Consider the following 15,527-nt stretch of genomic DNA (forward strand, 5'->3'; position numbering starts at 1 on the left):
CCTCTATCAGGTCGCCCCCTCAACCTCCGTCATTCCAGTGAGAACAAACCGAGTTTATTCAACTGCTCCTCATAGCTAATGCCCTCCATACCAGGCAACATTCTGGTAAATCTCTTCTGCACCCTCTCTAAAGCCTCCACATCCTCCTTGTAGTGTGGTGACCAGAATTGAACACTATACTCCCAAGTGTAGCCTAACTAAGGTTCTATTCAGCTGCACCATGACTTGCCAATTCTTATACTCAATGCCCCGGCCAATGAAGGCAAGCATGCCGTATGCCTTCTTGACTACCTTCTCCACCTGTGTTGCCCCCTTTCAGTGACCTGTGGACCTGTACACCTAGATCTCTCTGACTTTCAATACTCTTGAGGGTTCTACCATTCACTGTATATTCCCTACCTGCAGTACACCTTCCAAAATGCATTACCTCACATTTGTCCGGATTAAACTCCATCTGCCATCTCTCCAAACAATCTAAATCCTGCTGTATCCTCTGATAGTCCTCATCGCTATCCGCAATTCCACCAACCTTTGTGTCGTCTGCAAACTTACTATTCAGACCAGTTACATTTTCCTCCAAATCATTTATATATACTACAAACAGCAAAGGTCCCAGCACTGACCCCTGCGGAACACCACTAGTCACAGCCCTCCAATTAGAAAAGCATCCTTCCATTGCTACTCTCTGCCTTCTATGACCTAGCCAGTTCTGTATCCACCTTGCCAGCTCACCCCTGATCCCGTGTGACTTCACCTTTTGTACTAGTCTACCATGAGGGACCTTGTCAAAGGCCTTACTGAAGTCCATATAGACAACATCCACTGCCCTACCTGCATCAATCATCTTTGTGACCTCCTCGAAAAACTCTATCAAGTTAGTGAGACACGACCTCCCCTTCACAAAACCATGTTGCCTCTCACTAATACGTCCATTTGCTTCCAAATGGGAGTAGATCCTGTCTCGAACAATTCTCTCCAGTAATTTCCCTACCACTGACGTAAGGCTCACCGGCCTGTAGTTCCCTTGATTATCCTTGCTACCCTTCTTAAACAGAGGAACAACATTGGCTATTCTCCAGTCCTCCGGGACATCACCTGAAGACAGTGGGGATCCAAAGATTTCTGTCAAGGCCTCAGCAATTTCCTCTCTAGCCTCCTTCAGTATTGTGGGGTAGATCCCATCAGGCCCTGGGGACTTATCTACCGTAATATTGTTCAAGACGCCCAGCACCTCGTCTTTTTGGATCTCAATGTGACCCAGGTTATCGACACACCCTTCTCCAGACTCAACATCTACCAATTCCTTCTCTTTTGTGAATACTGATGCAAAGTATTCATTTAGTACCTCGCCCATTTCCTCTGGCTCCACACATAGATTCCCATGCCTATCCTTCAGTGGGCCAACCCTTTCCCAGGCTACCCTCTTGCTTTTTATGTACGTGTAAAAAGCCTTGGGATTTTCCTTAACCCTATTTGCCAATGACTTTTTGTGACCTCTTCTAGCCCTCCTGACTCCTTGCTTAAGTTCCTTCCTACTTTCCTTATATTCCACACAGGCTTCGTCTGTTCCCAGCCTTTTAGCCCTGACAAATGCCTCCTTTTTCTTTTTGACGAGGCCTACAATATCTCTCGTTATCCATGGTTCCCGAAAATTGCCGTATTTATCCTTTTTACTCACAGGAACATGCCGGTCCTGAATTCCTTTCAACTGACACTTGACAGCCTCCCACATGTCAGATGTTGATTTACCCTCAAACATCCGCCCCCAATCTAGGTTCTTCAGTTCCCGCCTAATATTGTTATAATTAGCCTTCCACCAATTTAGCACATTCACCCTCGGACCACTCTTATCCTTGTCCACCAGCACTTTAAAACTTATTGAATTGTGGTCACTGTTCCCGAAATGCTCCCCTACTGAAACTTCTACCACCTGGCCGGGCTCATTCCCCAATACCAGGTCCAGTACCGCCCCTTCCCTAATTGGACTGTCTACATATTGTTTTAAGAAGCCCTCCTGGATGCTCCTTATAAACTCTGCCCTATCTAAGCCCCTGGCACTAAGTGAGTCCCAGTCAATGTTGGGGAAGTTGAAGTCTCCCATCACAACAACCCTGTTGTTTTTACTCTTTTCCAAAATCTGTCCACCTATCTGCTCCTCTATCTCCCGCTGGCTGTTGGGAGGCCTGTAGTAAACCCCCAACATTGTGACTGCACCCTTCTTATTCCTGTTCTCTACCCATATAGCCTCACTGCCCTCTGAGGTGTCCTCCCGTAGTACAGCTGTGATATTCTCCCTAACCAGTAGTGCAACTCCGCCACCCCTTTTACATCCCCCTCTATCCCGCCTGAAACATCTAAATCCTGGAACGTTTAGCTGCCAATCCTGCCCTTCCCTCAACCAGGTCTCTGTAATGGCAACAACATCATAGTTCCAAGTACTAATCCAAGCTCTAAGTTCATCTGCCAAACCCGTAATACTTCTTGCAGTGTGTGAGTCTCTCCCCTTTATCATGCTAATTTATGCATGGGGGAGAGTTTGCCGGATTCCGTTAGAATCCCAGTATCGAGTCAGCATTTTTATCGGGTGGTTTGAAGTCCAGCCCCCCCCCCCCCCAGTGAACTACAGGAATAACAAGTCAACCCCCATAGCATGCATGCATGAGGGTGATCCAACCCCCCCCCCTCCCGCTTTTGAGACTCCCCATCAGTCGCCCCTGCCTGAAAGCTGAAGAGCAGTCCAGGCAGTGGCAATAGAGTAAAATAATCACTACATTTTCACTTACCCTTTCCTAACATATGCTGTGTCACACAAAAGTGTTTAAATCAACAGCTGTTAGAAGTGGCAGAGGCTTCCTCAAAACCCAAGTACATTTCACAGAGCTTCAAATCCCTTGATAGCCTTTGAAATGCATATCTTCTATTCAATTTCACAGAGTAATACATTGCATTATCCAGTGATTGGCAGTTTTAATACTCCAGACTGCTTGATGGATTGTTTACCCGTCCTTCCCTGTCACGCTTGAATGTATCTCAAATACCCTGCTAACCACAATGTTTATAAACACTTTTGCTGTGATCAACAGTTCCTCACCACATCAAAAGAGCCAAGTGCTTTGAAAAAGAGCAAGTGAAAGCACTTTAGCAAGCTTAGGACCCGCTATTCCCCAGGGGGGAGGGTGTGAGACCCGCTATTCCCATGGTGAGGGGTGGGGAGGATGTCCTAGTTGTTGGGGAGGGACAGGATTTGCATTGTGGGGAGGAGTGGACCTTCCAATGAACTTTGGGGTCACCTTCGTTGTGCACTAACTCCCTTGTCCCACCTCTGGGTCTACCGCGTCAGGGTCACGCATGGGCAAATTTGCACCAAAGCCGGTCTGACCACCATGGAAGATTTCCCGCTGTGGGAGTCGGTGAAACGGGCTTCTAGCCTGTTAATCAAATTGAAATGGATGCAGATCACCGATTCGCATCCTCCTGCTGGCACGTAGCAGGTAACACACTGAGGCTGCCGGTGTGGGATTGGAACATCGCAGCGGCACCAAACCTGTTTTCCGGGGGGATGCTCCATTCTCTACCCGATGGCAGCAGCGGGGGATGGAGAATCCCAGCTTTTATCTGCAACTTGATGCAGTTCTGATGTAAGCTGTCCCTCTTTCCTTGTTTAGGGTTCTATAGTTATACTGTTTATTTCCCTTTGATGTCATTCACCCTGTGGAGTTGTTTCTTTGTCAGGTACGTGTCCATTTCTTTACCCCTCCACTTTGGAGTTATCACCTCTGTAGCCCTATTATTTTCTTCTAGTTGCATGTGTAAAATACTTGTTTTCCACTGATAGGTGAATTCGTATCTCATCATTTCTTCAGATGTCTACTTCTAATCAATTCCCTGTTATACTTTGCTTTTTTCTTTTTTAATCTTAATTTTTTCCCCTTCGTATCAATAATTTACAACATTAAATACTGCCACCCAAAGCGACCTGGATGTCCTTGTACACAAATCACAGAGAGTTCTCTGGAAGGTACAGCAAATGATTAGAAAAACATGAAAAAGGCATTGGAGTATAAAATAATTATCACATTTTTATAAGGCCTTGATGAGACCACATCTGAGTATAGTTTTGGCCTCCTTGCCTGAAGAAGGATATACTTGCCATAGAGGGAATGTAAGAAAAGTTTACGAGACTGACTCCGGAATGGGGGTTTGTTCTTGGAGGAAAGACTTTGTCTACTAGGCCGATATTCCCTTAATAGTAGAAGACTGAGATGTGATCTTATTGAAACATTAAATTCTTCAGGGGCTTGTCAGGCTAGATGCTGGGAGAATGATTCCTAGGGTGGGGATGAACATGTGGACATAGTCTCAGAGTAATTGGTCAACTGTTTTAGATCTGGGATGAGCTTCACTCAAAAGGGTTGTGACTCTTTGGAATTCTCAGTTCCAGAAGGCTGTCGATGCTCAGTCGCTGAGTATATTCAAGGCTGAGGTTGATATTTTGGATACTGAAGGAAATGAGGGATATGAAATAGTTGACTAGTCATTATTTTACTGAATGGTGGACTAAACACAGTCAAATTTTGACGTTTACACTTTGCAAATACATTAATAGTGCGTTTTGACACAAATAAACGGTTTGAGATATTCTGCAGCAGTATTTAAATTATCTATCATTGTTACTGGGGGGTGGATCAAGCTTGTATTTGTAGTTCTTGGCTTGTATTATGAAGGAAATGTGAAATGTACTGGTTTTATAGTTTCACTCAGCACTAAGTCTGTTGACTGAATTCCATTAATCATGTAGTCATTCGTTATAGAGCAGTCCAAAGTGTCACATCAGCAAGATCTGTGTGCAGTAATTAAATGCCACATCAATTTGTTAACTGTCGAACAACTTAATCTTGGCCTCTGACAAGTCTACTTCCGATTGTTGATTCATTATGCTGATTAAAATCCATTGTAGAATTTTGTGAATATTTTACCCAGAAAAAATGTGCATTTTTTTACATTTTCAACTTTCTGAAGATACACAAATTGAGAAATGTCCTTATATTAAATATTTAGAAAAACTAATCTTTGGCTAGTGTCCCACATTTGTCTCAATTTTTAAACGAAGGAACTTGTCAGTGCGAAGTGCCGGAGAATAGCTAACCTCCTTGACCATAGTCCTGGAGAGGGATAGGAACAGACAGTATGGGAAGGTATTTAATTGGGGGAGGGGAAATTATACTGCTATCAGACAGGAGCTGAGGAGCATAAAGTGGGAACAATTGTTCTTGGGGAAATGCACAACAGTAATGTGTCGTTGTTTAAGGAGCACTTGCTGTGATGCTGGATAGTTTTGTCCCACTGAGACGAGGAAGGATTGGTAAGGTGAAGGAGCCTTGGATGACAAGAGAAGTGGAGCTTCTAGTCAAGAGGAAGAAGGAAGCTTACGTAACGTTGAGGACGCAAGGATCTGACTCTGCTCTAGAGGGTTACACAAGGTAGCCAGGAAGGAACTCAAAAATGGACTGAGGAGAGCTAGAAGGGGGCATGAAAAAGCCCTGGCGGGAAGGATTAGGGGAAACCCCAAGGCGTTCTGCACTTATGTGAGAAATAAGAGGATGATCAGAGTGAGAGTAGGGCCGGTCAGGGATAGTGGAGGGAACTTGTGCCAAGAGTCTGAGGAGATGGGGAAGGCCCTAAATGAATATGTTGCTTCAGTATTCACTAGAGAGGGGGACCTTGTTGCTCATGAGAACAGTGTGAACCAGGTTAATAGACTCGAACAGGTTGATATTAAGAAGGAGGATATGTTGGAAATTATGAAAAGCATCAGGATAGATAAGTCCCCTGGACCTGACGGGATATACCCAAGGTTACTACGGGAAGCAAGGGAGGAGATTGCTGCGCCGTTGGCGATGATCTTTGCGTCCTCGCGCCACTGCAGTAGTACCGGATGATTGGAGGGAGGCAAATGTTGTTCCCCTGTTCAAGAAAGGGAATAGGGAAATCCCTGGGAATTACAGACCCATCAGTCTTAGTCTGTGGTGAGCAAAATATTAGAAAGGATTCTGAGAGATAGGATTTATGATTATTTAGAAAAACATAGTTTGATTAAAGATAGTCAGCATGCCTTTGTGAGGGACAGGTCATGCCTCACAAGCCTCATTGAATTCTTTGAGGATATGACAAGACACATTGATGCAGGTCGGGCAGTGGATGTGGTGTATATGGATTTCAGTAAGGCATTTGATAAGGTTCCCCATGGTAGGCTCATTCAGAAAGTTAGGGAGCATAGGATACAGGGAAATTTGGCTGTCTGGATACAGAATTGGCTGGCCGAAAGAAGACGGCAAGTGGTAGTGGATGGAAAGTATTCCGCCTGGAGGTCAGTGACCAGTGGTGTCCCGCAGGGATCTGTTCTGGAACCTCTGCTCTTTGTGGTTTTTATAAATGATTTGGATGAGGAAGTGGAAGGGTGCTGATGACACGAAGGTTGGGGGACTTAATAGTGTTGAGGGCTGTTGCAGGTTACAACAGGACATTGATAGGATGTAGAGCTGGGCTGAGAAGTGGCAGATGGAGTTCAACCTTGATAAATGTGAAGTGGTTCATTTTGGTAGGTCGAATTTGAATGCTGAATACAGGGTTAAAGGCAGGATTCTTGGAAGTGTGGAGGACCAGAGGGATCTTGGGGTCCACGTACATAGATCCCTCAAAGTTGCCACCCAGGTTGATAGGGTTGTTAAGAAGATGTATGGTGTGTTGGCTTTCATTAACAGGGGGCTTGAGTTTAAGAGCCGCAAGGTTTTGCTGCAGCTTTATAAAACCCTGGTTAAACCACACTTGGAATATTGTGTCCAGTTCTGATCGCCTCATTATAGGAAGGATGTGGATGTTTTGGAGAGGGTACAGAGGAGATGTACCAGGATGCTGCCTGGACTGGAGGGCATGTCTTCTGCAGGAAGGTTGTGGGAGCTAGGACTTTTCTCACTGGAGCGAAGAAGGCAGAGAGGTGACTTGATCGAGGTGTACAAGGTGATGAGAGGCATGGATAGAGTGGATAGCCAGAGACTTTTCCCCAGGGTGGAAATGGCTGTCATGAGGGGACATAATTTTAAGGTGATTGGAGGAAGGTACAGGGGAGATGTCAGAGGTAGGTTCTTTACACAGAGTGGTGGGTGTGTGGAATGCACTGCCAGCAGAGATGGTGGAGTCAGAGTCATTAGGGACATTTAAGCGACTTAGACAGGCACATCAACAGCAGTAAATTGAAGGGGTGTAGGTTAGGTTGATCTTAGATTAGGATAAATGGTCGGCACAACATCGTGGGCTGAAGGGCCTGTACTGTGCTGTACTGTTCTATGTTCTAAATCTTCCTGCCATCCCTTGGAAAACTTTGTTGTCCTGCTAAGCACTTTGGCACTATGATGGTGGGAGGGGTGTTTAAATTAGTTGATTGCCTGCTAATAAAGAAAGACTCCTTTTTCTTGAATGATATTATGCCTTTTGAGTGTGATGCTGATGCACCAACAAATGTTGGAACCGTTATAATCGCAGTAGAGACCAATAACATTTTTTTTAGAAAAATCCAAATTACCACTTATTTAACCTGGAAGATTGAAGCCACAAGATTCTATGGTTTAAAACAAGAAATTTTGCTTTATACGTGTCTGACAAACCAAACGCTAAATACCACCTCAGTTAACCACCTATACTCTAAAACCCTGGGCAGGATTTTCCCACCAGAGCTGAATTGCACCTGATTTGCGCTCATGCTGGGAGATTTGATTTTGAATTTGATTTGATTTATTGTCACATGTACCGAAGTACAGTGAAAAGTATTTTTCTGCGGCCGAGGGAACGTACAAAGTACGTACATAGTAGACAAAAGAATTATCACCAGAGAACATTGACAAATGGTATATCGACAAACAGTGATTGGTTACAGTGCGGAACAAGGGGCCAAACAAAGCAAATACATGAGCAAGAGTCCAAGGTGGAGTCGTTGAGGAGTCTTGTAGTAGGTCAGAATGCTGATAGGAGATAAGAGAAAAGGGACAGTGGGAGAGAGCTCGCAGAGAGTCTGCATGCTCTGGAGCCATCTTGGATTTTTTTTTCTGAGAAAAATCAGGAAGCGAGTCCCAATCCTTTGGCATTCAAATTTATGCATGGCAAGGATTGCGAGGGATTCCCGAGGGAATCCCGCTATTGGGCCGCAATTTTGAGCGGGCGACCCAATCGCAAGATCCAGCGGCTGGGTCCCATTCTCCCACCATGCCCCTCCACATTACAAGGGTGACTCAACCCCCCCCCCCGCCCCCCCCCCACTTCCCATGCACCCATCTCTCCTCCTCCCCCCCCCCCCCCCCCCCTCCACAGAGACTCCCTAATTAGAGTTACCCGCACTATAGACCCCCTAATTAGAGAGACACCTGCCTGGAAGCCCCCATAAGAGTGACCCTTGCCTGCAAGCTAGAGAGCAGTCCAGACAAAGGCAGTGAAAATAAAATAACTGCTTTAAAACTCACCTGTGCAATATACTTGCTGGCTCAGGCAGAATTCCTGGAAAGAGAAAATTAGTCAGCTGGGTTTAAGCTACCTCAGATCTTTGATCTACATTTATTTATCAGTGAAATTGCTTTCACTAGGCTGTGATTGACAGCTTCCACAGATACCCAGCTGTTTGCATTGTTTCAATCATCTCCCTTCAGCCTCGCATGGCTTTGAAGTACCCAGCTGGTGAAACTAACCAGTTAAATGTCTTAAGTGCTCTCTCTTTTTTTTCTGCAGAAAGCACTTAACTGTTTTTAATATGGTCCAGGAGCTGTCAATCATAGCTAAATGTTTATAAACATTGTGGTCAGTTTCACAGCTGGATGCTTAAAAGTCACTCTAGTAAAGGGAGATGAATGATGTACCTGCACCCACTTCCCTTCCTACCATTAGAAAGTTCTAACTGTTGCCTACAAAAAGTGCTTGTGTAGAGGTTTTTTTACAACATCCTTGCTTTTGTACACTATGAGCGGATTCTCCCAAAAATTTCTAAGTTAATTTGTAGTGGGTTTTTCAGGGTGCTTCCTGCTGGCGAGTTTCCCACCGCTATTCAATCCCACTTAACTCACTTTTTTGGACCCTGGGGAGTTTCTCGTCGGTTTAGCTCACACTTGAGAATTTTTTTTAGCAGTGGGGAGCTGAACTCTGAGATTGGGCTGCCATTTCGAAAGGGTGCCCTGATCTCGAAGTGAGCTTGTGGGTACCCCACACACCCACCCATGGGCAACGTCACCACATTACAGCTCCCCCTCCCTTCCAGAACCCCCATGCATCATCCCTCCAACCACCCAGAGGCCACTACTGCACTCGCCGACTCTTCAAACCCGCCTCCACACTCCTTTCATGGGCATGGCCCCCCTGACCCTTGGCAGTGCCACCCTGGCTTTTGGGCACCCTTGCACTGGCACCCTGGCAGTGCTCCTACTGGCTTGGTAACGCCATTTGGGTACCTTGGCAGTGCCAGGGTGGCAGTACCAAGGTGCTAGCTGGGCAGTGCCAAGGTGCCCATGTTCCAGGGGGAGCGTCAGGGAGCCACACTGCACTTACCCTGCCCACCCAGGGGTCTCTGATGGCCTGTGAGGCTTCCTGGGTGCCAATCCGCCTGGTCCACATTTGTGGAAATCATTTAGTGGGCCCGGTGCCCAATGCTCCGGACGTCCATGATTCTTTGGTTCCCATGGCTGGAAATCATGTGGGCGCAGATCACTTGTGATCTCTACCAGCTTGGCCCTGTCGTGGTGGACCCCACGGTGGGGTCCACCACGCTAGGGCCATGCTGGTAGACACCATCCTAGCCCATCTGAGAGACCCCCGCCTCTCTCTCTTTCCCCCCCCCCCCCCCCCCCAAAACAAAGCACTGCCTGCCCATGCATCTTCCACCAGAGATGTAAGTGCATTCCAATCATACAAACTTATGATTTCACTGCACTTACCTGTCTTTGATGTGGTCAATGTTTATAAACATTGGAGTTTCACCACTTAGGACACTAAACTGTGAAGAGGTATGAATGGAGTAAAGCTGTAGATGGTTTGTAGAAGCTGTCAATCAGAGACCACTACTCGAACGCTATGAACAGCTTGCAGCTAATCATAGACTATAATTTACAGTGCAGAAGGAGGCCATTCGGCCCATCAAGTCTGCATTGGCTCTTGGAAAGAGCACCTTATTTAAGCCCACACCTCCACCCTATCCCCGTAATCCAATGCCCCACCTAACCTTTTTTTTCCCCACTAAGAGGCAATTTAGCAATCCCAGTCCACCTAAGTTGCACATCTTTGGACTGTGGAAGGAAACCGGAGGAAAACCACGCAAACACAGGGAGAAAATACAAACTCCACACCGTCACCTGAGACCGGAATTGAACCCGGGACCCTGGAGCTGTGAGGCAGCAGTGTTAACCACTGTGCTGCCCTAATTGATCTGTGGGAATCAGGCGCAGCAGCTCTCCTTCGAGGAATGGACACATGGAGCTGCAAGGTAAGTATTACAGCTATGATGCTTCCCCAGCCCCTGTCTGGACTGCTCTCTAGCTTCCAGAAACAGGTCCATTTTCTTGGGGGGCTGGTCTGTGTTTGTAGGAGGGTCTGGTGGGGGTTCCTTTACACCGGTGGGGGGGGGGGGGGGGGGGGGGGGCAGGGGTGGGGGGGGATTCCCTCTATTACAGGGGCCAGTGGTGAGGGTCCTGCTATTACAGGGGACCCTGTGGGGGGTGCCCCCCTGACTTTCACAGTAACTTCAAGCCTACTTGTGACACAAATAAAGATTATTATTATTATAGGGGTCCCTGTGGGGGTGTCCCCCTCTTTCAGAGGTCCCTGTGGGGGTGTCCCCCTCTTTCAGAGGTCCCTGTGGGGGTGTCCCCCTCTTTCAGAGGTCCCTGTGGGGGTGTCCCCCTATCACAGGACTCCCTTAGGGGATCCCTGTATCACATGCCTCCCTATGGGGGATCCCCTACTACAGGCCTCTCTGTGGGGGTCCCCTTAGTCAGAGCCCCCTGTGGGGGTCCTCCTATCACAGGGCTCCCTTTAGAAGGGGTCCCCCTATCACATGGCTCCCTGTGGAGGGGGTCCCCCTATCACAGGCCTCCCTGCTTGGGAGGGGGGGCGGGGTGGGAAGTGTGATCGGGGCCATTTTGTGGGTTGGGGAGGTATCGTGGCTGATTTGTGGGACGGGGGTTTGGTCAGCCGCGGGACCTAACAGACCGCCTGCTCAAGATGGCAGCCTGATAGCGGGATTCCCTGGGAATCCCTCGTATTCCACATGATGCATAAATTTGCTTGGCGTTGAACTTTGAATTGCATCTGGGTTTACAACCCCAAGGGGATCGTAAAACTGGTGCTGATCAGCTCCGGCAGGAGAATAGTCTCCCAAACAGAGAATCCAGCCCAAACACTTTCATGTGTTATTATATGGCTCATTGCTTCTGTAGCTAATGTACACTGGGTAAGGGGGCATGGAGGATTATGGGGGGCATGGAAGGGGAGTGGAATATATGAGGGGGGGGGGGTTAGGAGCGGGCGTAGGGTTTGGTTAGGGGGTGAGGACGAGAGGACCTAACTCCCAGTAAACAGAGGCAAGCCTTGACATCCATCTGATTCCGCACCCACCATTCACTTTCGAATTGATTGCCCCTACTACGTCTTAACTCGTCTTGGGGGAGGGCATTAAAGTGTGACATATATTCTATCTTTTAGAAATCTTATTTTTATTATAATCTCATGAAATAAAATGAAAAGTGGGCAAATATTTAAAAATTCCATTGATTCCTCTTTTTTCATCTTGGTATGTATATTGATAACTATGTATTTGTTGTTCACACAGAAACCCAGTAACAGAGTACATGATCTCTTTAAAAATTCTGCAGTTTACTCTTTGGCATTCCTATTTACTGTGAACAAGATTCAGTAATGTTTTTGTAACGCTACTTCTCTACAGCCTTATGTAGCAATGTATAGCAGAAAAGTACTTCTGCATTCTGGCCAATTCAGTGTTCTCCTTTGAAAACCCAAACCTGTTTCAAATCTTGGTGGGGTCCCTTGCACCGATTCATAACCCAAAAAGTACAGTTTTACAGCAAACAGGTAGCTCTGCAGATGAAATGTGGTAAACCCGGCTCATTGAATGGTACTGTTTATCAGTAAGTAGGAAGTGTAGAGATGTAGGGGAATAACAGATCGCCAATTCAATCTGGGAGCAATCTTACAGGATATTCAATGAAGTTAGAGTTGGGAGGTAGCATGAATGTCAGGTGAAGTAAATGTTAAACTTACGGACTATAGGCAGCACGGTGGCGCAGTGGTAGCACTGCAGTCTCACGGCACCGAGGTCCCAGGTTCGGTCCCGGCTCTGGGTCACTTCACTGTACGTGTGGAGTTTGCACATTCTCCCCGTGTTTGCGTGGGTTTCGCCCCCACACCCCAAAGATGTACAAGGTAGGTGGATTGAACACACTAAATTGCCCCTTAATTGGAAAAAATGAATTGGGTACTCTAAATTTTTAAAAAAACTTACGGACTATATGTAGTCTGTAAGATGCTTTGGCTACGCTGGATGCTTCTTCAGGTTTGTTTTAGAGACCCCCTCCTCTCGGCAAAGACTTAATCTCATTAATTCCACTTCACAATGTCAGCTGTTACAGATGTGTACCATCTGGTGTACATTGACCTGCACACGTCTGGGCTGGCTTAGTTCAGTTGGCTTGGACAGCTGGTTCGTGATGCAGAGCAAGGCCAACAGCACGGGTTGAATTCCCGTACTGGCTGAGGTTATTCTTGAAGGCCAGCCTTCTCAACCTTACCCCTTGCCTGAGGTGTAGTGATCCTCAGGTTAAATCACCACTAGTCAGTTCACCCCCTCAAAAAAGGAAAAGAGCCTATGGTCATCTGGGTCTATGGAGACTACTTTTAGGTTAGCACAGCACAGAACTTCCATGAAAGTTTCAGATTCTTTCTTGCCACCTTTGGAATTGGAGCGGTAGCCCAGTGGTTAGCACAGTTGCTTCACAGCTCCATGGTTCCAGGTTCGATTCCCGGCTTGGGTCACTGTCTGTGTGGAGTCTGCACGTCTGCGTGGGTTTCATCTGGGTGCACCGGTTCCTTACAAAGGTGTGCAGGTTAGGTGGATTGGCCATGCTAAATTGCCCTTAGTCTGGGGAAAGGGTGGAGGTGTGGGCTTGGGTAGGATGCTCTTTTCAAGGGCCGTTGCAGATTGGCCGAATGGCCTCCTTCTGCACTGTAGAGTCTATGAGCCAATTGCCATATCAGAATGCCTGATGCGCACATAAGCATCTTTATCATTTGTCCTTTGGAATAGGGGCACTAGCTGGACAGTATACACATCAGGTGATGAGATTCTCTCAAGTGCAGATGTGCCAAATTGCATTTGCAATTTTTCATTACCTTCTGAATGTTTTTTATTCGTGTGTATCCAAGAAAAATGAGAACAGGCGAGATTATGGATTTGGCAGTAGTGCTATCTGTGAGTGCATTATGAAGGAAGTTGAAGAAATTAGCACCGTAAAACTGTAAGGGGTAAGGTAGCCGCTGTGTGCTAAGAGGGTAGTTTGAATTGTTTTAAGCTATCGAGTGGTTCAGGAGAGAGAACCATTAAAACCACTTCTATGTTGCTTTTGGTTCTGATACCAGCACCAATACCATTTCTTTCTCCCGGAACTAGTTTTGTGGACCTTTGGATGTGCTGTTGGAATACTGGAACCAAGTTTACAGTCTAAACTTGAGAACTTATTTTGATGATGATTTTCTGATCTCTGGATTAAATGGTAGAATAGAAAGAATCACCCCGCTGCAGAAGCAGGCCATTCGGCCCATCAAGTCTGCACCGACACTTAGAGTATCCCACCTAGGCCGATACCCCGACCCTATGCCCGTAACCCGGTAACTCCACCTAACCTATTGAACACCAAGGGGCAATATAACATGGCCAATCCATCTAACCTCCACATCTTTGAAGTAATATAATAGCAGCTTGATTTGAAAGCTGTATTATTTGCTCTATTCTTTTAATGAAAGCATGTTTACAACTAGTTCATTATTTTAACAGACAAACGGGTGGAAAACTGGACTTTGATGCAATCTCCCCTGCCGACATTGGCAGTAAGCAGTCTTTACCTACTCTTTGTGTGGCTGGGTCCAAAATGGATGAAGAACAGGGAACCTTTTCAGCTGCGATCTCTGCTTATTTTCTACAACTTTGGAATGGTTATACTAAATTTTTACATCTTTAAAGAGGTTAGTCTATCTTAACTATGTTTTCTGTTGGGGTTGCTCTTTCTGCTTTGTCCAGGGGTTTATGTTATTTAGATTTGTGATTGTTTAAATTTTAACTTAAAAGAAAACACTCTGCAGTACCTACAGAACACAGGTTATTCAGACTAATGTCTATGCCAGTGCTTGTACATCACCATAAGATCATAAGGCATAGGAGCAGAATTAGGCCACTTGGCCCATTGAGGCTGCTCCGCCATTGAATCATGGCTGATATTTTTCTCATCCCCATTCTCCTGCCTTCTCCCCAGAACCCCTGATCCCCTTATTGATCAAAAACCTATCTATCTCTGTTTTAAAGACACTCAGTGATTTGGCCTCCACAGCCTTCTGTGGCAAAGAGTTCCACAGATTCATCACCTTCTGGCTGAAGAAATTCCTCCTCATCTCTGTTTTAAAGGATCGTCCCTTTAGTCTGAGATTGTGTCCTCTGCTTCTAGTTTTTCCTACAAGTGGAAATATCCTCTCCACATCCACTCTATCCAGGCCTCGCAGTATCCTGTAAGTTTCAATAAGATCACCCCTCATCCTTCTAAACTCCAACGAGTACAGACCCAGAGTCCTCAACCGTTCCTCATACGACAAGCTCTTCATTCCAGGGATCTTTCTTGTGAACCACCTCTGGACCCTTTCCAAGGCCAGCACATCCTTCCTTAGATACGGGGCCCAAAACTGCTCACAATGCTCCAAATGGGGTCTGACCAGAGCCTTGTATAGCCTCAGAAGTACATCCCTGGTCTTATATTCTAGCCCTCTTGACATGAATGCTAACATTGCATTTGCCTTCCTAATTGCCGACTGAACCTGCACGTTAACCTTGAGAGAATCGTGAACAAGGATTCCCAAGCCCCTTCGCGCTTCTGATTTCCTAAGCATCTCCCCATTTAGAAAATAGTCTATGCCTCCATTTCTCCTTCCAAAGTGCATAACCTCACACTTTTCTACATTGTATTCCACCTGCCACTTCTTTGCCCACTCTCCAAGCCTGTCCAAGTCTTTCTGCAGCCCGCCTGCTTCCTCAATACTATCTGTCTCTCTACAGGTCTTTGTATCATCTGCAAACGTAGCAACAGTGCCTTCAGTTCCTTCTTCCAGATCATTAAAGTATATTGTGAAAAGTTGTGGTCCCAGCACCGACCCCTGAGGCACACCACTAGTCACCGGCTGCCATCCTGAAAAAGAATCCCTTTATCCCCACTCTCTGCCTT

General features: G+C 46.4%; 1 protein-coding gene across 2 annotated transcripts in view; it reads left to right on the forward strand.

Moving 5' to 3' along the window:
* Nucleotides 1-15,527, forward strand: part of elovl4a (ELOVL fatty acid elongase 4a) — an 86,252-nt gene that overhangs the window by 37,079 nt on the left and 33,646 nt on the right. For both annotated transcript variants that reach the window (XM_072499812.1, XM_072499813.1), the window contains one exon: nt 14,096-14,283. In XM_072499812.1, the coding sequence (XP_072355913.1) occupies nt 14,096-14,283 (188 nt within the window). The remainder of the gene's footprint in view (nt 1-14,095; nt 14,284-15,527) is intronic.

The sequence above is a fragment of the Scyliorhinus torazame genome, chromosome 4, assembly GCF_047496885.1.
Source record: "Scyliorhinus torazame isolate Kashiwa2021f chromosome 4, sScyTor2.1, whole genome shotgun sequence".
In the NCBI taxonomy this organism is placed as follows: Eukaryota; Metazoa; Chordata; class Chondrichthyes; order Carcharhiniformes; family Scyliorhinidae; genus Scyliorhinus; species Scyliorhinus torazame.